Source organism: Accipiter gentilis, chromosome 12 (genome assembly GCF_929443795.1).
Source record: "Accipiter gentilis chromosome 12, bAccGen1.1, whole genome shotgun sequence".
In the NCBI taxonomy this organism is placed as follows: domain Eukaryota; kingdom Metazoa; phylum Chordata; class Aves; order Accipitriformes; family Accipitridae; genus Astur; species Astur gentilis.
In genome coordinates this window covers 8,698,824-8,721,588 of record NC_064891.1, presented here as the reverse complement: position 1 = coordinate 8,721,588, position 22,765 = coordinate 8,698,824, and the positions used below count along the sequence as shown (strand labels likewise).

General features: G+C 49.4%; 4 protein-coding genes across 7 annotated transcripts in view; 1 reads left to right on the top strand and 3 right to left on the bottom strand.

Moving 5' to 3' along the window:
• CNOT6L (CCR4-NOT transcription complex subunit 6 like) overlaps positions 1 to 8,271 on the top strand; it is a 38,060-nt gene extending 29,789 nt beyond the window's left edge. For all 4 annotated transcript variants that reach the window (XM_049814657.1, XM_049814659.1, XM_049814656.1 and 1 more), the window contains 2 exons: positions 576 to 778; positions 1,149 to 8,271. In XM_049814657.1, the coding sequence (XP_049670614.1) occupies positions 576 to 778; positions 1,149 to 1,361 (416 nt within the window). In that variant the 3' untranslated portion in view covers positions 1,362 to 8,271. The remainder of the gene's footprint in view (positions 1 to 575; positions 779 to 1,148) is intronic.
• Positions 8,272 to 9,210: 939 nt separating this feature from the next.
• Positions 9,211 to 10,648, bottom strand: LOC126045029 (C-X-C motif chemokine 2-like). Its single transcript, XM_049815569.1, has 4 exons — positions 10,585 to 10,648; positions 9,912 to 10,047; positions 9,468 to 9,551; positions 9,211 to 9,349 (listed from the first exon to the last, which is right to left on the bottom strand). Exons 1-4 carry the CDS (start codon positions 10,646 to 10,648, stop codon positions 9,211 to 9,213), a joined length of 423 nt encoding a protein of 140 aa, XP_049671526.1.
• A 565-nt stretch (positions 10,649 to 11,213) lies between these two features.
• Positions 11,214 to 12,073, bottom strand: LOC126044863 (alveolar macrophage chemotactic factor-like). The gene is made up of 4 exons (XM_049815139.1): positions 12,004 to 12,073; positions 11,644 to 11,773; positions 11,381 to 11,464; positions 11,214 to 11,280 (listed from the first exon to the last, which is right to left on the bottom strand). The coding sequence occupies exons 1-4, from the start codon at positions 12,065 to 12,067 to the stop codon at positions 11,214 to 11,216; spliced, it is 345 nt and encodes a 114-aa protein (XP_049671096.1). The 5' UTR covers positions 12,068 to 12,073.
• A 475-nt stretch (positions 12,074 to 12,548) lies between these two features.
• LOC126045027 (interleukin-8-like) lies at positions 12,549 to 15,571 on the bottom strand. Its single transcript, XM_049815568.1, has 4 exons — positions 15,463 to 15,571; positions 14,939 to 15,068; positions 14,109 to 14,192; positions 12,549 to 12,657 (listed from the first exon to the last, which is right to left on the bottom strand). Exons 1-4 carry the CDS (start codon positions 15,569 to 15,571, stop codon positions 12,549 to 12,551), a joined length of 432 nt encoding a protein of 143 aa, XP_049671525.1.
• Between the last annotated feature and the right edge of the window lie 7,194 nt (positions 15,572 to 22,765).

Genomic DNA, 22,765 nt, shown 5'->3' with positions numbered 1-22,765 from the left:
TTCTTAGTAGCAGCTGTCTTTCAAAATCCGTCTGAAGAGAATGCAAGTCCTCTGGTTGAGTAGTCTGCTTTTTTGTGGTCTGCTGTACACTCCAGAAAAGTTGGTTACGCCTACAAAGATGTAGAAAAGAACAAATAGATCTTAAATAAATTGTTAAATAGATACCCACCCCTTGAGCAGCAATAATTAAGAAAGATGTCAGTTTGTGATGGAACATGAAAACTTTCTAAGGAGACGGGTTTGCTTTGGTACTTATGACATCCGATACTGTAGTATCAGGTATACGTATGAAAGCTGTCCCTCTAGCACTCCGTCACATGCGTACTACAGTACATGTACTATGGGTTTACTGTAATCCTCAAAGGAGAGCCTCAGTTCCCTGGCTCTGTGTCAGAACAGTGTGTTTGGCTCAGACATGGACAAGACAGCTGCTGTGTAGATTTCCCCTTAGGTGGAAAGCTCTTTTCTAATCTCATGTTGTGTCTTACTGGTGTTTTGGGTTTTGACTCCAAGGCCAACATTCCCTGAATGTCGTAATTTAAAGCAACTCCCTGAATCCTTTCCTTTGCAAACAGGTGTAGTGGAATACTTAAGCAATGGCATAGTAGCTGACAACCACAAGGACTTCAAGGAGTTGCGTTATAACGAGTGTCTCATGAACTTCAGTGGCAATGGAAAAAACGGGGCTTCTGAAGGAAGAATTACGCATGGCTTCCAACTCAAGAGCGCCTACGAAAACAACTTGATGCCTTACACCAATTACACTTTTGATTTCAAAGTAAGCAGCGATTTTTCTGAAATGGCAGACATTGACCTGGTCTCCCCGGTATGCTGTCTTAATTCTCTGACCATTGGCTGTCTTTCCCTCTGTTCCTGTAAGTGCTTCATCACTGGTTCCTACACTCGCTGGACACTTTTCCTACCACACACAAATCCTTGATTTGCTGGCATTTTTAAGCTGTCGACCTGGCTCTGGCCAGTGACTTAATGAGAACGGATGCAGCGCTTTGAACACAAAACGCCACGCGCGTTTCTTACCCTAATTCCAGCGCTGTGCCTCTTCCCGTGAATTGCAGCCAGAAGCCAGTCGAGTTCAGGTTGCCAGAAGCGAGGTCTGTTCTCACTGTCGTGTTTCTCTTTCTCCCTAGGGTGTGATTGACTACATTTTCTATTCCAACACTCACATGAACGTGCTTGGTGTCCTGGGGCCTTTGGACCCTCAGTGGCTGGTTGACAACAACATCACTGGGTGTCCACACCCTCACATCCCTTCAGACCACTTCTCACTGTTAACACAACTAGAACTCCATCCTCCGCTCCTGCCTCTTGTCAACGGTGTGCACTTGCCTAACAGGAGGTAGTGGAGCCCTGCCCCTTTGAGGGCAAGGACCTGTTGTTATGGACCTGTACAGTTGTAAATCAAAGTATATAGGAGTGAAGTATGGCCAACCTTAAGCTGCTTCTTCAAGCTCCTTTCCTTATGTGTTTGATATGAGATTTTGCACATTTTGGTGCATATTGGTATCATTTGGCACTAGGGCTGGAACCAAAGTATTATTCCCTTTCCAGGTTTTTAATTTAATTTTTTTTTTTAAACTGGCAAGCTTTTTCTTTTCAGTAGGGAGCTGCACTTATAAATGGACAAATGAGATTAAAAACTTGCATATTAACATATTTCAAGGTAATGCTTTTTTCCAGAACATGGTGAAATGAGCCAACCTTTTAGGAGAAAGAAAAACAAAAATAGAAATGCTTGTTTTGTAGGAAGAATATTAGAAATCCTGTTTGTTTGAACCCAAAACGGAGACTGAACTCTGCATCCAAAATAAATTTTGCACATTAGCAAAGCACTTAATACCTGACTATAAATGATTAGCAGTGCGGCCCTGCCCCTCGTCTACCTAATATTAAAAACCAAAGATGGCTTAATATCTGTGATAAAATTTGAGGTCTAAATTCTCCTGATGTAATTTCATTTAGAATGAAATTTCCAGCGAAGCTACGTCTCACAGGACTTTGCAGGTGAGCATTTAATGCTGCGTATAGACCGCTTGCTCGAGCGACGCCACGGTGACTTTTTTTTGGAGCTCTGAAGAACTCGGTCCTTTCTGGGCGAGGTACACAGGGATCCAAGGGACCTCTGTGAAACAGAGCTGCCTCCCTGCTTTGGCAAGCCAGGGCGACACACTGTTCAGCAGCACAGTTTGGGAGCAGGACTTAGAAATGGTAAGAAATTGCATTTGAAGCAAGCCGTTGCAAGCGTTTGGGTTCCGTGTGAATAAAGGTGTTGCAAATCCATCCTAGGTTTCCTTTTCCGAAGTTTGGTTGCAAAGATGGGAAATTTGGGATTAACTGCTTAAGCGTAGGGTACAGGAAAAACCACTGGAAATGACCTTACTTCTGTCTCCAAAAGGGCACGTGGAGTAGCTGTCAGCATGCTTTTTTCACTGGGGGAGCGAGTGGTAGCCGTAGTCGTTCCTTGAATCATTTTTCCTGACCCTAGTTGCCAAATAGCCATCACACTTTTTTAATAATCTTTCTTTTCTGTTGTTGGTCAGGGTTGAATTAAAAAGCTGCTGGTTCATTCCCAACTGTTAATGCTCTTTGGATGTGTTGGAAATCCTTTTTTTCCCTTTTTATGCTCTAGGTGGCCAGTTCAAAACCTTGTGCCTGAAGAGCCATTAAACATAATGCAATTTGCTGAAAAATTGGTTGGCTGCTTAATGTTAGGAAAAAAAAATGGCACAGTGATAGGAAAAGGTTGTGTCTGTGTTTTTAAGTTTTTCTTTATTCTGCTTTTTTGCTGCTATAAGATTTTCTTGAATTTATATTTTAAACTTTTCATGCACTTTACTGTTTCTAGTCTCAAAATGTGATATTTTTAATAAATTAAAAAATTTTCCATTATGTGAATGAAATTTTTAAACAGATTGATAGCCTATATTTATGTCTCATTCGTATACTTCAAAAAGTCAAATTTAAATTGTGAAATTAGTTTTAAATACTAAGGAGCCATCTTCTGTCTTGCAAAACTGCTAAGTCAGGCTGTTCTTCCACTCTTTAATTAAACATTTCCTTTGTCGTTTTATACATAGGAAATTATCCATAGGGAAAAAAAAATCAATTGGACCTAGAGTAGAATCTATTCCCTGACGCTTGTTGGGGGCCGGGGAGGGGGTGGTGTGGGACAGAACGCAAAAATCGGTTCAATGAAACAACAACTCCCTTTTAAAAGAAGTGCCTAAAAATGGAGGCATCATCTATTGTCTACTATAAATTGGAAGTGATTGTAACTGGGTGAAATTCCTGTCCGGCAATTGCTTTGTGCAGCACTAAAAAAAAAACCCTTTCTAAAGACGGATTTTCCTCTAGAGGCAGGTATCTCTTTTTTAATATACCTCAGCGTTCGCCACCTAGCCATTGCAGATAAATTGCGAAAGCGATTTGAGAGTATAGTACTGGAAAGTAGAATAGCATGAAAAACTTAATTTTGTGGACATTACCTTTCTGTAATCAGCTACTGTATCTTTTTTGGAGGGAGGGGTGCTCTGCTCTGGAGGTGTGCACTAACAAACCCTTGTCCTCCTTTTCCTACACGCATGTTAACTAGCAACGTGAGCAGTATTTCCTACCATACTTCACTCCCAATATTTTTTGAGATGTTTGTATAAAATGGAATTTAAAATTCACCTATGATTGTATATGAACTGCAGAGGAGCCCATTTATTAATAAAAATAAAACCCAACAACAACGTTTTATAATATCGGGGTGGGAGAGGATGGGGATGAGGAAAAAAACCCTGGCAAACATTGTAAACTGCTTAAGTTTGACTTTCCTTTGGTTTCTAACCTATTGAAGTGTTCTGTTGTGGGAAGGTGTTAAAGTGGATTTTCTCTGCTGCGAAATGCACTTCCGAACGTCCATTACGCTGTGCGATTTTTTTTTAAAAAAGTCATTTTAACAGACGTTGCACAAAACCTCTGGATTTTAAAAAAAAAGAGTCTCAATGATGTTTCAGTCAATGCACATAACTGGGGACATGTTTACCCACCTTTCACATGTCTGGCTCCCTCCCTGTTTTCCTTCTGGTTTTTTTTTCCTTTCCCAACAGGAGCAGTAAGGGGACTGCGCTTTTTTTCTGGCTGAGCAGAAACGCCGCTCTCCATAGCGATTTTCTACTCTAGGAAGAGAGGGAGCGGGGAGCAGGCAGCCTTTCAACAAACATGCATCATCCTGATGGCAAAGGTAGTTTTCTTTTGACCCAGATGGAAGCTGACGGTAGGGTGTTTGCTAGGGGAAAGGGAGTAATACGAAGCAAATTATCCCTAATCCTAAGCGGAGATGGATGGGACACCATCAGTTCTCTCAATCACTGACCCTTGGTTCCCAGCACGTCGCAGTGTCCTCACAGCCAACACCTGGAAAAAAAGCTCTTAGCCCTTTACTGCTCCTCGCTGTCTTGGTTTGCTTTCAAAAGTATGGTGCCTGGTGTCAACTTCTAAGCAACAGCACTGCCTAAAGCAAGCAGAGAAAACAAAAATCCAACACCCTTCTTCATGCAACTTTTTAAAATTCAATATGGTAAATCTGTTAGATATGGGGGTTTGTGTGTGTATATATATATAAAAAAAAAAAGAGAATTTTGTACAATGTAGCTGAATATTTTTGTTTCCTTATTTTGATGTAAGGAGCGTGAATATTTGCGTACCACACGCTGAAGTCAGGTATGGCACAATGGGGTCTGAGACCAGCTTTCCTTCCCATTTGCCTGGTTAAAAGCTTTTGTCGTCCCTTTCTAGTACTTTTTGAGAAAATATTTCATTTTATGCATAAGCTTTCTCTGTTGGAAGTCACTCCTGTTTAGTCTGCAGAAACATTCAGAAAGGGTCTCGTTAGTCCGAAGTCCTCGCTGTTCTGTGTTGTATAGCCTAGAAAACCAAAATCTTTGACTCTCAACCTTTTCAGAAGCACTTGCCACTGACCTAACACAGCTTTCAAAACCTTACCGTGATCTTCAGTGTTTGGGTAATGCTGCGGATGGCTGATGGTCTCCCACCTTGCTGGCTTTGCCACAGACACTCCTAAATCCACATTCATGCTCTTGAGCTCCCAGAGGCCCACTTCACAAAGGTGCTGAGCATCTGCAGCTCCCACTTAATCCCAAATACTGCTCTTTTGGAGACCGGCTTTCCACACCCAGCGTGTGAGACATCGGGTCTGAATCACGAGTGAGAATTTGAGACCTCAAAGGTTCATATCACTTTTTTTCTCGGGGGTTGGTTTTGGTCGGGTGGCGAGGGGGAAGCCAAAAAGGCTTGTTGAAATTCAGAGTTTCTCTGTTAATTTAGAAGATGGGTTAGGGAAACACTTTTAAGGATTCCTAGACCAGGAAGTGCAGTATTTACGCCTTCTTGGTAGGGAGCAGGAGCCAGAAGGGGCTGTCAGTCTTTAATATCTGAAGACCAGATTTAAACCCAGCAACACAGCAGCAGTTACTTAATTTCCACAATGCATTTTCAGCTTTTAGCATCAAAACTTTCCTTTGGCATGAAACTTGGCATAGTGGCGTGAAGACTTTTAGTCCTATCCAAACCAAATCAATAGCCTGCATGAGAAATATCACACAAATGTGATATGTACCTTCGTACTGGTTTTAAAAGGAAGTTAAATGGCAAATAGCAGTGGTCCTCCCCCCAGCAACCTCAGCTTTGTACATAATTAGGATTCTCCTGTTCTTGGTTTCTGCATAGATACTTTTCTTGTAATGGTAATGAAGATCTAAGGCCTGATCTAAGACCTAAGGAAGGACCCTCTCCATTGTATGAGGAGATGACTGATCTAAACACAACCTTATCTAGCACGCTGGTACACTAGGCAGCAGCAGGAGGTGGTTCAGCTAAAATCAGGCTGTCAACATAAAAGAGCAGTGGGTCGTTGTCCTACTTGGTCACCACAGAGGTGTGGCGTTCTTCTGGGCCGTCTTCACAACCAAAACTGCCTGGTAGGAAGCAAAGCGGCATACAAGGCTCGCTGAAGTTCACGTTGACTTCAAAAGTGGTACGGTTTCGGCAGCAAGCACACGCATTGAAAAACCTTGCCTGCCCAATTTCACGTGTCCCAAAAGGAGCTGAAGTGCTTGGTCTTGGAGGGGTTTTACCCAAGGGGGCAGAGGACCTGATTTGTTAGAGACCAGAAAAGAAATGAGCCCTAGATGCAGAGAGTTTTTCTGATAGATACTGTTATTAGCTGAATCTCTCCATCTAAGGGTGAGGAAAAGCATCTTGTGGTATGCAGCTCATTAGTTTTTTTATAAGATTACAGAAGCTTAGTCACATAACCTCCCTTTCTCACCCTTGAGTGTTGAAAGGCAACACAAACCCTAAGAGAACCTGGTGAATAGCGTTCATGTCTTAAGCCTCTATGCCAAGAGTCAGGCCAAGAACTCACTTTAAGATTAAAAACAACTTTGGCAGAAGATTATAAGGCTCTAGATCCAGGCACAGCTCTAAGTGATAACAGAATCTTCTCCTGTGACCACTCTTTGCACTGACACCGACCATGGGTTTGCTTTTCCTCCAGGAAACGAGAGCAGGGACAAAAAACAGAGCGGATGAGACAGGCGCAGGCATTGCATGATCAGAAAAGGGGCAAAATTAACACCTTTAAAGAACTCCTTCATCCTAAGAAAAATTATTTGGGTCTATAAATAAGAGACAGTAAAGTTTGCTGGTTTGTCTATGTTTGAGGATGATGGACTTCAGGAGTACAGTTTCTTGGAGTATGTCTGAAAACAAGCATGAAGATAGAGAAATGCTGGGGTACTTTGGTACTTTAGGGTGTTTTAAACAGCTCTGATGGCAAAGCACGCCAAGTGATACGACTCTTTTTTCCTTCCCCTCCTGCAATTGTACGGCGTGTTTAGCCTGCAAAATCTCTCACCGTTTGAGTGGTGAAGGTTAGAATGATCCTGGTACTTGGTCTTGTCCTCTTTGTTAAACAGTTCCGACAATTTAGGCATTTACTGAGTTTGCATTTGTCTGTATTTGTCTTTGTTCCAAAGCAAAAAAAAAACCCAACCAAAAAAAACCCCAACCTCATGGTGGCTTTCTTCACAAGTGATGTTACATGACTTTGGCTTGTTTTCCATTTTTTAATTATTGCATCGTGTGTTTGCTTTCTGAGCAATTAAAGTGTTTTGTGTGCACCATGTTAGCTAAATATGCCCTTAATTCATAAACTCACAGGCTGGACCGGAGCAGCGGTGATGGGAGCCCGGGCTCCCCCTCCCGCCCCATTTCACGGTGGTTATTTTGGGAGGTCGGGGGTTTTTTTTAGTTGGATTTCTTTCTTGTGCGTTGCTTTTGCAACCACAAGGTCCCGTCCCTCAGAACATGGAAGTGCACATGGAGAGGGGAGAAGCTGCAGTGTCACTCCCAGGCGTGCTTACACTGAAATTTTTTTGGTGGGGGGGGTTATGTCTCATTTTATGGAAATGGTAGCTTCATTTTAAATTGCGAGCGGGCTAGCCTCTCGGATGGGGAAATTGCTGCTTGCAGAGGCCGGAGCCGCTGCTGGCCCCCCGGCCCCAGTTTTCCCTCTCCTGCCTTGGGCCAGCTCGGCAGCACCGTCACCACCCGGGGGGGGTCCTGGGGGGCTGCCTTCCCCACCAGCCCTGACATTGGGATGGGGTAGGTCTCCCAGGCAAAAAGCTTTGCCAAGTTTGACACCAGTCCTAGGCACGGTGCTTGCAAAGAGCAGCAGCCTTCAACTGAGACCTGAGCAAAAAAACCCGAGTAACTTGCTTGTTCCATGTTTCCCATGGGAATAAATAGTAAGAAACCTTTTCTCCAGCCCTCTGATTTGCTTTTACAAAAGGATCCTTTTTTTCTCTCCCCCTGAAAGAACTTGTGTTTTGCAGAAAGTGCCATGCCATGCTGCAATTCCCCCTGTAATTATACTTTGCAATGAAAAACTCACCGAGAAAGCGAATTCCCATCGAGTGGGGATGGTGGAGACCTAGGCAGGGGGAAGACCTGCTCCCCTGCACAGACCCAGCCTGGACAAAATAACGATGATAACCCTGAACTGTTACTTTTTTCTTGCCTTTTTAAATTTTTTTATTTTTTTTTTCATTGAAACACACCCCCTCTTGCACCGTGGAGATGCGGTACTGCTCGCACGTGATGGATAGGGCTAAATATCTGCTTGTTTCTTCCCACCTGTGTACTTCTGTTTCCTTCTGTAGGCAATAAACAGCCCTTTTGCAAACACTCTCGTCCCCTGCTGTGGTTCCTGAGAAGCACAGGGTGGGAAGGAGGGAGGATGTGGGGACTGGCTGGGTGTTTCACAGCTTGCCACTGCCCTGGGACGCACTGGTGGCATCCAGGGTGGTGGGGTGGGTGACGCAAATTTGAGTCCTTCCCTTTTGGGGAGATCCCCAGACCTCAAACACCTACTACCAGTACGGCCAAGACAGATTTTTAAATGGTGATAATTTTGTGCAAGCTTGCAAGTCACACCTGCATCGCCTCGGTCTGTGTGGCCGAGGGACATCCCTGTTCCATGCTGGCATCCCTGCGGGATGTGCGCATCTGTCCTAGGAAATTGGAGGTCTGCAGAGAGAGCCTCAGCCAGTCAACTGGGAAATTTCCCAGTATCTCCCATTTCTCCTGTGCTTGCCCAACTGGGAGCCAGCAGAGTGGGGCTGTGGAGGTCAGACCCCATCCAACTTCTACCAGCATCCCATAGCACAACATGCTCCTCCCAGGAGCTGTCAGAAAAAGGCACGAAAACACGGGGCAGAGGAAAGGCGACGTGTTAGGAAGTGCCCCGTGGCAAAGCAGCTGAGGGCTTCATGGTGCCATGGTCCCGTCTAACTCCCACACCCCAAAAATACCAATTTTTCCACAAATCCGTGCAGAAAGAGCTGCTGCAGCCGTGTGAGGCAAGCACGTTCATCCTTTTATTGATGGCGCTCAGGACAGGCTGCCATCGCATGCAGGAACAGTGCGGGCACCCAAAACGGAGGGTGACACTGGGCGCCCGAGGAAAAAGCCTTTTTTTAGGGGGAGCGGGGAAAGGCTCCTGCCCCCCGCCAAAACCCCAGGAGCAGAGCAAGCATCAGTGTCGTGCCGTGAAACCTGGCATATCTCGGCACGGAGGGGTTATATCGCTGCTGTCCCCGCAGAGGAATAAATAACCACAGCTGGTTATTTATTTTGGTACAGGGACTGAGAGAAAGATGGGGGGGGGGGTCTGCGAGGGGGCCGGCACCATCGCTCCACTCCCCCACCCCACCCCTCCGCTGCCCGCCACGGCCGCGCCGCCCCTTCTTTTTTGGTGAAGTTCCTGCAGATTTTGGGGAAAGGGAGGAAAGAAATGAAAATAAAGCAATCAGGAGGAGGGGAGCATCCTGCCAACTCGTTTTGATAGACCGCTTGTTTTTCGCTCGCTGGGTGTCACGTACCTCTGGGTCAGCTTGTGGATGAGCAGCTGGATCCAGGGTGCCTCGGGAGCCACGCACACCTTCTTGTTTTTCTTCAGGGTGAGGCTACAAGGTGACGAGACCCCCCTCAGCCCCACACACGCCTCTTCCCCAAAATTTTTCTAACCACACCACCGTCTGCAGAGAAAACCCCTCCGGTTCCCCAGCAGAGTTACGAGCACACCCCTGCGACCCTTGCTGGGAGATAGACAGGATTTTTTGGGGGTCTCGACCTCGGTTCCGTGAGCCACGCCGGGGGTAACCCCCATTAAAACGGGCAGCAGCGTCCCGCGCAACAACCCGTGCCTTTGCAAGAGTCACTGCCAGATTTAGGGGCTTCGGAGAGGGCACGAACGCCTGCGTGTTTTTAGCGCTGGTGCCCGAGCAAGTAATTTGTGGGGATCAGTTTGCAGGCTTTCCACTTACATGATCTCCTTCCTCCTGCAGTGAATGCCTGGCGGTGTAACATCGATGGCAAGGATCAGCCCCAAGTTGATGGCCTGGGCGGTCGATTTGATGCACTTGCACCTCATGTTGGTCAGCAGGCTCTCCAGCGACAGACCTGCGCCCGAAAGCAGCCCACAGCCAGGTCTTGGCCCCTCTGGGAGGGGAGGCAGCCGGGGATACCCCCCTCCCTTCTGTCCTCCTGCCACCGTCCCAGTGCCACCGTCCCGTCCCCTCCCTGGCACCCATGGGGGTCTTTTGCAGGGATGGGCTTCTGTTAATGGGGTTTGCAGCGGCAAGGCTAGTCCCTCCCAGCACGATCTCAAAACTTTCTGTTCACGTGTACAGAGGGGATTTAGCTTCAGGATTTGAAAACTTAACCAATGTTTTACAAATTAAACCCACCGCCCACCCATCAAGCGCTCGAGTTTCACAGGGGTCTGGAAGAGAAGCCGCTTAAACCCATCAGCCAAATCCCACCTCCCTATCCCAAGTATCCCCCCAGGGTTTAAAAGATAAACTCAAAAATGGGCAAGAGACAAATTTGAAAGCTTGGAGGACCCCATGCTCAGCCCCATCCGTGGCACCCAATGCCTCTACCTAGGGATTTGCAGGCGGAGACGGACGGACGGACAGACACCCCAAGGTCACTCACCATCCCCCGGCACCAAGTTGCTGAGGAGCAGGGCCAGGGCCAGCGCCACCGCCAGCAGCTGCATCCTTGCCACCTGCCCCGACCTGTCACGGGGTGGTTCTTTTATAACCAACCCCCACCGGGGATTTCACAGGCTGGGAAACGCCACGGGGTGGGGAAAAAAGCTGCCCTGCTCTTCGACTTCCCTTGCGTCGCTTCCCCCCATTGCATGTGGCCCCCACCAAAAAAGGCACAAACCGCCGTCGTCGCCTCCTAAAACCTCCTGTTTGCCCCTTGTTTCTTGATGGAGAAACGCCGGTGACCCCCCCCAGCTCTGCTCCCCATCCTGTGAAGGGGGTCTTGCTCCCCTGAGCACCCCCCCAAGTCCTGGCACGCCGCAAGAAGGGATGCAAGTGACGGTGATGGAGAATTGCCACTTTTATTGGACCCGTTAGCTTGTGCCCAAAGGGGACACCCAGCCCGTGGCCATGGCCTGGGAGGGTGGGCAAGCTGGGGACTGGCATTTCCAAGGGTTTAAATGCCTAAAACACAGAGGAAAAAGGGGCTCGGGGCATCACGTGGCTCCCCTCCTTGCACTGGGGCAAGGCGACAGTGGGATGGAGGGGAGGGAAAGGGGTGGGGGTCCAGTTTCAGGCCCCGCACATCTGGCCGTCCCGTCGGTGGCAGCTTCCTCTGTGGGGAGGCTCTTTCTTCCTCCTGCCAAAAGCAGAAGGGGAGGAGAAACGTGTGAAGACTAGTCCCCAGGGGATGCGACTGGTCCCGCCGGGAGTGGCATGTGGAGTGGAGAGGGCCTTACAGGTTGGGGAGGTCCTGCAGGAGTTTCTTCACCCAAGGGGCATCAGGATCCACGCAGACCCTCTCTAGGCTTTTTAGCCTTATCCTAGACAACACACGGGGTTTCGGCAATGTCGCTTCCCCCTCCTCCAGTGGGGCAGAGGCGGGGAGGGTCAAGCAGCCAAGCCCCCCTGCGCTTCCCATAAGGAAAAAGAGCCCAAAACTGAAATAATTCAGGGAGGATGGGGGGGTGGAGGGGGCTTGTACCCCCCAGGAGCCACTTACACCACCTCGAGGCGCCGGCAGCTGCTCCCCACCGGCCAGACCTCGACGCTGCTGTATTTCCGCGGGGAGATGAAGCCCCTGGTCGTCTTAGCACAGCGGCAGCTCAGGTTACCATTGGCTTCCAAAAGAGCTAAAGGAGCACACGGCCACGGCTCACGCATCGCCCCAAAACCCGCTGCCAGCCCCAAAACCCATTCTGGGCAATGCATCTCCCCCCCCCCCCCCAATCCCACCGGGATGGCCCCGCTTGCAAAAGAACCTTCAAGCCCCGGAGACGGCAGCGGGATGCCACCTCCGAAAACCTCAACGCCCTTCCCCGGCATCCTCCATCCCCACGTGTGGGGGCACGGGGACCCTCACCTGAATCCCCGGGGCGGTGGGTCACCAGCAGCACCCCCAGGAGCAGGGTCACCCACGCAGCCATACCAGCCCCATCCCTTGCCCCAGCAGCATCCCCTCTATTTGAGCCGGAAAATAGGAGAAGTGAAGCGGCGCAGGCGGGAGGCCCCCGGGGGTCAGGGTGGTTTTTGCCCGTCTCCGTTCCCTGCTGACAGCGCTCACTGAGCTTGCAACGGCATTAGTAAAAAAGCAGCTCGGGGTTTGGTGGGAGGCCCCGGGCTTCCTGAAACCAGCTCCGTTTTCCCCTCCCTACAAAGCCAGGTCTTGTAAATATATCGGTCGTTTCCCCCAACGCCTTCCCTCACACGACCGCACAAGCCTGGAGGTTTCTGGGGGCATTTTTCTCTTCTGCATCGTCAGATATTACTCATTTCTCCTGCAACCAGATTTTGCCCCCTGCAAGGCGCATCCCAGCCCGAGCTTTGGTGGCATTTGCTTTTGCTCTTCCCAACCCCCGCCGTGGCCAATTATCCCTAAACTCTGCCAAGTGACCTCACACCCATCCCCTATATTTCCTTATTGGCCTTTACTGGTTTCAAAAGCCTTACAGCTGCCTGCAAAACCCCAGCCCCATCACGAACCTGGCGCTTGGATTTGGCTATATCCTCCAGCTCCCTGCCAGCAACATCGTGCCCTCAAATCACCACCAAGGGAGACAACAGGTCATGTCGGGAAGGAGCTTTGATTCCCACTGGCTGTGCCGGGGCTGCCGGACCCTTTCTGGGGGTTCAGGGCTGGGACACCCATCCCGGCTACTGTCGCTGCCTTGGACAAAACTTTCCAGCCCTTGTCTCATTCCTTCACGTAAAAGGGGTTTTTGTCGTGCCTGAGATGCGCCTGGGTGCTGCCCTTGTTCCCCTACCTATAGCAGAAATACCTCACCTGACGTATATTCAAACACACATTTTAATGCCTGCGGCATATCTGTGAAACAGCATCAATACCAGAGTGCCAGATGCAAATGATGGTAAATTCAGCTCCGGGAAGGTTACGACACCAGGGTTTATCAAATCTCTGCTGAGTTTCTTCGAAGCTAGGAGATCCAGGGAAAAATACAACAGAAGAAGAAAAAAAAACAACCTGAATTTTATTTGACTTGAGCTCTCAGGACGGGACACGCCACGCTGCGTAATAAAAAACCCAGACACACACTCCGTCAATGAGTGCTTTGCACAGAAAGAGTCGCAAAGTCGTTGCTACAGAGACAGGAGCAGCCCCTGCCAAAAAACAGGCTTCACAGCCTATGGGCGAGTAAATAAACGAAGGGTTCATATTCACACCGATCCAGGGACTGAATGCAGGGGGGGGAAAAAACACCCCCACGAACCTGCCGCGGGGCTGGGGTCAGCAGCGAGCCACCCTCCCCGCGGCAGCTGACACCGGGGCCAGGATATGGGGATTTGGGGAAAATTGGGGGGGAAGTGAGGGCAAAGTGAGGATCGGCCAGGTTTGCACGCCTGCACGTCATCTGCCAGCCCGTTTGGGGCCCTGAGCGTCCACTTCCTTAGCAGGAAACTTATTTTTTCTTCCTGCAAAAAGCAGAAGGAGGAGAAATGTGTGAACGCAGAGAAAAGCGGGTCCAGGGAGGGGGGGGGAAGCAGCTCCTGCCCCAACTGAAGGAACTCGCCGCCATTTCCCCAGGATGGGCATCGCTCACGGGGATGTCTCCCAGCTGTCCCTACGCTATGCCGCAAACCGGGCACAACAAAGAGGAGGGTGGCTTTCCCACCCGAGCATCGATATGTTATCGTCCTCACAATGAGCAAACCCTCCTCCTGCCATTTCCAACCTCCCACCCCCCGATAATTTTTTTTTTTTTTTTTTGCCAAAATGTTTTCAGAGGCACAAGCCGGGGAGAGCACAACCCGCGGATGGCAGCATCAACGACTGAACGCTGCTTTACACAGCAAGGTCTCACCCCTGATCGCCTCGGGAGCAGGTCCCTCAGCCCCCAGCAGCCCCCCCAAGAGCCCTCGGTCCCATGAGCGTTCCCCAGGACCGCAGAGGCGACGGGATGCCATCCAAGGGCCACCCGAGCCAAAGGGTTTTTCATCAAAGCAACTTACGTGCCAGCGATACGCTTCAGCAGTTTCTTCACCCAAGGGGCGTCAGGATTCACGCACACTTTCCCTGAGGTTTTTAGTTTAATTCTGAAACGCAAGGAGAGCTGGTGAGCATCACCCTCCCCTCCGAAGGCAGGAATTCCAGCAGCCTGAGCTGATATGCAAGGCTCGGCTTTCGTTTACAGTGCCAGCGGATCACAGAAAGCTGCTAGCGACAGAGGGAAGCCACAGGACGGTCAGGAAAAAGCAAGATGCAACACGTTCCCATGCAGAGCCGAGACTGTTCTTGAAGCGTGTTCAAAGATGATTTTCTCTGTAGACTTACAAATGTATCAACGTCCAGAGGTTAAAGAAATCTTACACTTCTGCTTAACACACTGCTCGAGTCAGAACAGGAGTAATGAGACAAGGGCTTGACCTGAGATGCTGTTTGCCCTCAGGAGTGTTGCATATCGGTAGTGGAAAAATTGTTTATGGCTCATCCTGCCTTGGTGTCTGAGAATATGCTTCCTCCAAACTGCAAACACCCACCACCACCACGCTCCCCACTAAGCACCAGCACGGGGAAATCATGCTTTCCCTTGCTGGCAAGGGTCATTTAGGTCCTGGGGACCTCTGGCAGGTCGGCTCGGCTGCCTTTCCTCCACCGGAGTTGACCCGATGTTCCTCAGCCCCAAAGTGTAAGTGAGCTTGCCGGCATTTTTGAAAAGCTTTTGTTTTCAGAAAGAGAGAGGAAAAAAAGCAGTGCGGTTGCAGAAACAGTGGACCTGCTGCTCTGCGGGAGCCGGAGGAGAAAGCAGCTTTCTGCCCCACGAGCCACCTGCAGCACTTACATGATTTCTGTACGTCTGCAGGTGCTTCCCACAGGTCTTATCTCAATGCTTTCGTATCGCTTTGGACTGATGTAGTCCAAAGTTGTCTTCACGCACCTACAGTTGAGGTTTCCGTTCACCTCCAGGATGGCTGAGAAAGAGAGAAGGTAGCGACTTAGAGACAAGCGGCATTATTTAGAGATGCGGCAACTCCGAATCTATTCGAGAGCCAAAGAAACCGTCCCTTCCCGTGCTTTCGCTGACAACGCTTTAGGGACCACGGTAAGAAACTGTTATCTGAGCCTCTACCTCAGTACCCTGCTCTCACACAGCTCCTGAAAACTGAACCGGATCCTAACAGAGGAAGACGGTCGCTCTCTTTCCTTGGCTACAAGAAAAACCCTGGGCTAAACGGCCAGGAGGAATACCCGTCTCCTCCGTTCCCTTTCGGCGCAGGATGCAGGCAATGCCCATCCACGGCAAGGACAGCGGCAGGCTGGGAGCTGACAGCCGCGGGTATCTCTGCAAAGATATCAGAAGCTCACCTGTGTGGGCTGAGTGGGACATCATCATCATCATCATCATAAGCAGCAGCAGCAGCTGCTGCCACGGGAGCACGGGGGCTCCTGTCCCCATCCCAGCCGGCGCTCGCATCCTCGCAACAGGCTCAGCCCCCAGAGACGGTCTGAGGAACCGGGTGAAGAAACACCCCTATTTATTTGGGAGGGTCATGCTCTGACACAAGCAGCAAGATTCAAACTTCATCAGTCACATCTGACCGGCAGACCGTGAAAAGGTGACGTAATTTCTCTGATGCTCCCCACAGCCATGTCAGAAACTGAATTTACGATATTATTGATTAAAACCAGCCTTTGGAATTGAGTGCATGTTTGGATTCCCCGTGTCATTTTCCCCACACCCTGTTTCTCATTAGCTGTGTCTGTACAAACATCGCCTTTTGCTCCCTTCAGCATTTACCCCTCAACCACAAAAAGAGTCCAGCATAAAATCGGAGTGCAAACCCCAAGTAAGCAGGGTTTTTTCAACGCACTCAGATATTTACATATTTCTTTCTTAGGGCTATAATTCCCCCACGCTATTTTTGCTATCTCTTACATCAGCAAAAATGCCTAGCACTGTACCGGGGAAAAATAGTCAAGATCTCTGCTATATGTTTCCACTCAGAGCCTTCAAATCTAGCACTTCGCTGTACAAGTAAAACACCCAGGAAATGCAAGAGATGACTGGTACCGTAGCATCAGCAAAAAGCAAACTATTCCCCACATCTCTGCACATTTTTGACTAAGTGCTTATGCACCCGTTTATCAGCAGCGACTTTCTGGGTACCAGCGGCCTGGGAGTGAAACACAGATGGATGCCAGAGAATGGCAACAGGAAAAGCGACGGAGCTGGGATGGACTCGGGGATTTGCGAGGGTGAGACCTGAGCTCTCCCTTTGCGGCGCTGGGACAGGAGGGAGAGGGGCTACAGCCCTGCTGTTTCCCTTGCAAACATCTCTCTACGTTATGTCCAGAGTGCCCTTCGATAACGCAGGGATCAAATCCCCATTTGGATGTGCAAGGAGCTGTGGGGTGGCACCAGGGGTAGCTTCAGGGGTCTTCCTATTTGCCCCCATTTAGTAGCCCATTACAGCACTTCAGACCTGAAATAGTCTGGGCTTAGTTAGACGCGTCCTGCCTGCCTACCGTTTCAGGAAAAGCAGATTTTATTACTGTCCTGGGTTCAGCTGGGATAGAGTTAATTTTTACAGGAACCTGGGAGGTGGGGGCATAGCCGGGGCAGCTGACCTGGACTAGCCAAGGAGCTATTCCATACCATGTGCCATCATGCTCAGTATATAAATGGGGAGCGGGCCGGGGGGTGGTCTCTGTTTTTCGGTGGGGGAAGTGGCGGAGCGTCGCGTCCCGGGTGGTGAGCAGTTGCACTGTGCATCACTCTTTTTTGTATACTGTTTTTTCATTAGTACCGTTGTTGTTGTTGTAATCTCTTTGTGTTTGTCCCAGTAAACTGCCTTTATCTCAACCCTCGAGGTTCCAGTTTCTTTTTCTTTTTTCTCTCCTCCGTCTCCTCCCCATCCCACCGGAGGGGGGCGGAGGAGTGAGCGAGCGGCTGCCTGGTCCTTTGTTACCGGCTGGGCTGAAACCACGACAATTACATTATCAGCTCAGAGGCGCACTGTGCTCTGCGGTCCATGAGCCAGTTCTCCATCATTCACGGCAGGGACAAACAAACGGGAGCGGGCAAACTACTGACACCAAAGTAGACGCATTACATGGCGGTGAGAAACTGTAGGAGTGTATAAAAAGGGATGTCAGACCATGCACATCCTTATACAAAGTCGCAGAGCCACATGCCCACAAGGCTTTAAGGCTTTATTCTGGCACTGCGGCATTCTCCGGGCCTTACACACATGGGGATACACCTGCCCATTTTGGGGGACCATTGCCTGGTGCTTGTTCCTCCACACATTTCCCAGCGTCTGTGTTTTCTCTCAAAATGAGCCATTGAAGGACTGAAGGGACGCGTTTCAGCACGCAAGGGGTCAGTCCTGTAATGCCAACACCTTGGGCTCTCACACGGGATATTCAGAGGTCACCGCCGCAAGGCGACGGCCGCAGCAGCACCCCACGCTCTTGAGTTTTGGTGGGATGGGGAGGTGGCCTGAATAAGGCAAGTTCAGCAGCTGGGAAGCAAAAGGGGAAGGGGACACATGGCCACGATTGCGAGGCAAGGAGGAAGGAAGAGGGCAGAAGAAAACTGTTGTGGTTGCATGATAACATTGTAATTCGGAGCTTTCAAATCACATCAGCATTTTATATAGTAACAAAATGGTAAACTAATTAAAAAAAAAAAAAAAAAAAGTCTTCCACTCAAACTTTAAGCTACTTATCTTTCTCTTAAAGACTCTTTTTTCCTCCGAGATAGGTCCAAAAGTCTTGTGCAGATCTTGTTCAAGAGCTCAAGGTCAAAAGCGGACAAGCGAGGAGTTTAACTCCCTGTACATCAGGGTCACAGAGAGGCCAGAGACAATTTCCATGAGCTATTCCCAAAGTCCTATGGAGGGAATGAGAGCCTTGCTGCTATGGCAGCGGAAAAGGAGATGGCTTTAAAACTGGGTTTTGTTCAATACTTTCAGAGTTTTCAATTTCCTTGCAGAGAGTTATTAGAAGGAGCCCAACCTAAGACTGGTTTAAGTGGTTTTGCTGGGTCGTGGCAGGGGTCTCTTCAAACAAAAGTCTGCAAAACGGTGGGGAAGGCAGCAATTTACCAGGAGACGTGACTGGTCGCCTACTCAAAGTGCTACGGAGGCACTAAAAGAAGTTTCAAGCTGTTTCTGAAGTTCATTACTTGTAAAATGATCCTGCTTTTACAGGTGGGGAAAACAGAGAGAAGTAAAAGCAACTTTCCCCAGAGCTGCATGGTAGAGAGAACGGAGTCGGGGCACACCGCCGGTGCCCTAAGTGTGGCTCTTCCACAACTGAAGAAAACCAACACCAGTGCTGGCAGTGCTTAGGAAAACTGGAACGGGAAGAAGTTACCCCTGGGAGACATGCAGCGGGCAGACCAAGATAACTCATGAGTGAGATCACACCCCAGATCTGTGGCTACGGGGCAGGCATCCATCTCCCGTCTACCCTGGAGAGAAGTAGGAGCTACAGAAGCATGTTTTGGATGGATGGATTTAGAGAGCTGGCTTTAGAGGGGTCCCGGGTCATCAGTTCAGCCACAGCGACCTCACTTTTAGCCTAGGGTAAACGTTTGCCCCCAGACCTATGCAAGATTCCAGGTGCTTTCACCGAGGTTGTCTCCTCTAGGGATGCGCTGCTTTGTGCCGGTACATTGCTTTATACCTGTCCTCACAACACTTCTTCCCTGACCGTCGTGGTGATCGTTAACTCACTTTGTACCCAGGATGAAACCCCCATGTCCCTCAGGGGGAGGACAGGAGGGCCTCTTCTTCATTGCCAGCACCAAAATGTTGTCTCCTCTGCAGAGGTGGCCTCGGCAGCAGCTCCCTTCCAAGTAGAAGTCAACGCTGCCAGGACAAAAATAACGCGCTCAACCTGGGGCTGCAGAGAAGCGGCAGCCATCAGGGCATCCTTTGGGCAGGCAGTGCTGCCCAACAGCGTCCTTGGCCTGGCCCATGGATGCTTCTGGAAAGACGGCTCCAAGTGCGGGCTCAGCTCCGCAGTTTCAGGCGCTGGGGTGGCATGGCAGTCACGGCCTACACGGCTACCAAGATGAATGGAGCATAACCGGCGGTTCCCTTTCAGATGCAGCCTCTTGATTCATACCTAGAGGCAGATTTTCATAGTGAAGCCCAGCTCTGAAGCAACACGCTTGGGTTTCCCCCAGGACACTGGGGTAGTTTGGTGAATCCCCACCACATGACCCCAGAAGATGTGCATTTCCCTAGCTGGTCCTCAAGCTGCTACAAGTTTCTGCTTCGGGTAGGAAAGGTGAAATAAATGTGGACGCGGCGAGAAAGGAGAACTTGACTGAGATGCTATAATCCCAGGGTTTCTGAATTGACTTGGTAGTAGTCACAGTGGTTTTGATGTATGACTAACATGTATATTGATAAACATTGTGGTGTTTTCTCAGGAAGGAAAAGCTCACAGTCATTGCGGGTAGCTAATATTTGTGCATGCTTAGTGGTAATTCTGAAAAGGGAGAAGGAGGGTGAGGACCTAGCCTGCAACTATATGTAAGTTAACCGCTTCCTGGATGCCAGTAATTCAGAAGAGTGGCCCTCACATCTTGATCTGTGGACTTATCCAGGCCAGCATCAACTGAAACGTGTTAGAAATATCCTAACAGCTTCTGTATTTTCTGCAGCAGCTATACTTTTGCAGGGAAGAGTTTGATTTGAGTAATTTTTTATTTCTGTTATGTTTAGCAGATGTTTTAAAATTTTTTTTTACACCTACTGGATCCTCCAGACATCCTTTCGATGGTACCTAAATCAGAGGCCCACAAAAACGTGGTGCAGATACCTCCCAAAGGCCAGGACCGTGGCAGGAAAGAAGTGCTCTGCTGCGTGGCTTTGCTGTGCTTCTACAGACATTAAACTGCTCAAAACCATGTCATGTAGTGGCATCAACCCATAGAAAGCCTCAAGTTAGTTCAGCGAGGTCAAAGATTTCCTTGAAGACACTGAAAAATAGGTGATGGGAAATGAAAGGGGAGGTAGGTGAGCCATGTGTGGAAAGAAGAAGAGAGTTCATGCTCTTTGGCAGATGGAAACTGGAGGTTTTACATGCCTGAGCCCCCTCTGGAAGATGAGGATGGAAAACCTGTCACAGCATCTCCAAACACAGGAGGCAGGGACGGAGAAAGAACTTGGTCTGTAACAACAAAGCAGCTTCCAAGAGTAGAAAATGGTGTGAGCTAAGCGGAGCAGGAGGGGAAAAAAAAAAAAAAACCACCACAAAACCACCACAACACAAAAAATCTTTTCCATGTTTGATCAGGATGGGCAGAAACCCAGCCCTGATGTAAATGCCATGGAGATACCGGCTCTCCTGCCCTTCAGTGAGGACCTGCGCGCTCCACCAGCAAGCGTGTAAGGATTTGCAAGAGGCTGCGTTGCAGATGTCTGCAGCAGGCAAACCTGTCGGCCACGCTGAAACCACTAGGTTTGTTTTGAGAGAAAGTGAACTTTCAGCACACCTCTCTTTTCTCCACAACTCACCCAGCGCTCCTTGCAGGAGAGATAAAAAACTGTTTCTTGGGTTTTGTTTTTTTTTTATAATTACCCCCCAAAAAACCCCAACGGCAGTGAATTGACACCACTGTGGTTTGTGGTCCATCATCTGCTTCTAAGATAACGATGCCTCCTGCCAAAACCTGCGGGAGAGCTGCACCCACACCTATTTCAGCGACAACCAGTTCAGCACTGCATGAAAACCCGGGCAGAGGCACCCAGGACCAGAGCAGAGCGTTGGTTTCTCTCTTATCGTACAAAAGTGTGTCTCGGCCACTTCGTGCGGTGCCCAGTTTCCAGCCCAGGGCTCCTTCCAGCCCTACTGGGATGTTCTCCATCCCATTGTGCCTCCTACACCTCAAAACTATGTTCCGAACCAGCCTGTGTTCATTTATCCACATATGAAAAGAATTTAAGACCATTTTTTGCCCTGATGTCCCTTGTCCTGGCTGCATTTTCAGAAGAATTGCTCCCTTTATACAATTGGCCTTCCTTTCCTCCAAAATATTAACAGCCCAAATCTGCAAAAAATAACACCGATGCAAGGGTACAGCCCAGAGAAAGGGAATGACTGACCAGGACATGTGGATCTCCCAGGCCCTGTGCTGGTGGTTACCAACTTCGCAGAGTTTTATTTGTACTCAGATACAAAACAGACGGTGCTTACGGCAGCAGACACCAGGTATAGAAGTGAAATTTCCACACAAGAGCACCAGAATTAGCCAAAGCCTAACAAAATCAGTCCAAAATTAGGTTGTTCAAACCAGCTATCGAGCTCGCTGTCACTTGCTGTCTTCAAGCAAAGGTGCACAGACTTGCTGGTGGCATGGGGACAAGAATTCATTTTTGGAGTTACCAGAGCGGTTTGATGACACCTCTGCTCTGCATATCTGCAAGCGGCTGAAAAAACCTACTGTGGGCATCTTTAAAAGTAGGGCTCAAATATTCAGTCTGCCTGAGGGCTAAAGAAAGTGAATATTATGGTAAGAGGGAGCTTTGAAAGGGAATGGATAAGAAGGAAGGGGAAAGGCTCGGAGGAAGAACAAAAGCTCGATCGGGGTGAGAGAAATTTAAAAAAAAAAAAAAAACCTGAAGAAATGTGAATTTGATATGCCTGCCTCCCTGGTAAATCCGGAGCCATAGGACCTCTGCAGACCAGCAACAGGGTGCTTTGTGCCAAAGGGAAAGCAGTAGTACACGTTCAGCAGCATGTCAAAGCGTGACCCCAGAGCAGGGACAGTTTCTGGGACACCCCATCCACCCCAGAGATGCAAATGGTACCAAGCAAGCGCAGGAGAAAATCCCCGGACTGCTGTGCTAATTTGCACTTGCTGCTAGAAAAACACGCTGGACAAATACCCCGGCACCCCCGCACTTCTCCGCCTGAAGCTCTCGGTTTGTTTCAAATACGAGTTAATCCGAAATGAACCCAACGCGAAGCGGAGAAGCAGCGTTATTCCTCAAAAGGCCCAGCGGAAAAGCAGAAAGCTCTGTGCCGCCTGGCACGAAAAAAAGGCAAAGCGGGAAGGAAACCCAAGGGCTTTACCAAAAAGCGGTGTCGGTGGCTCGGCCGCGGGTCTTGGCTCCCTCTCTGCACATTTGCATGGGGGTGCAGGAACCGGTCTAGACGCTGCAGGTGCTGCCGAGCGAACGCCGTTAGCAATTTGCATAGGGGCTTCGTGCAACGGTGACGACTCGACCCCCACCCCGGCGCAGGAGGAAGACGACGATGAGTTGAAACAAAGTCAGGCTGCGACAGCAAAGGGAGCCAATAAATTGCAACTGGTGCATTATAAAGCGAGACGTGCCTGTTGACATGGCCCTGCTGCTCTCGTTGCGTAGTTGGTGCGACTTCAAGCCGACATCCTCCGCGTGTCCACCGGCTGGGAGGAAGGCCTCTTGCTTTTAGCACTTCATTCTTGGGCGAGCGAAGAAGTGGTCCAGGTCTAAATTACAATGGCTAGACCAAAACGTGCTCCTGGAAACTCCTCCAAGCTAGACCTAGCCTGCGCTTCGCAAGATGGGAAGTTGCCAAACTCAAAGGCGGCCCCCCACAACCACCCAGCACCTTTCCCTGGAATAGAAAGAGGATGCTGCAATGCCAGTGAGGATGCTCCATC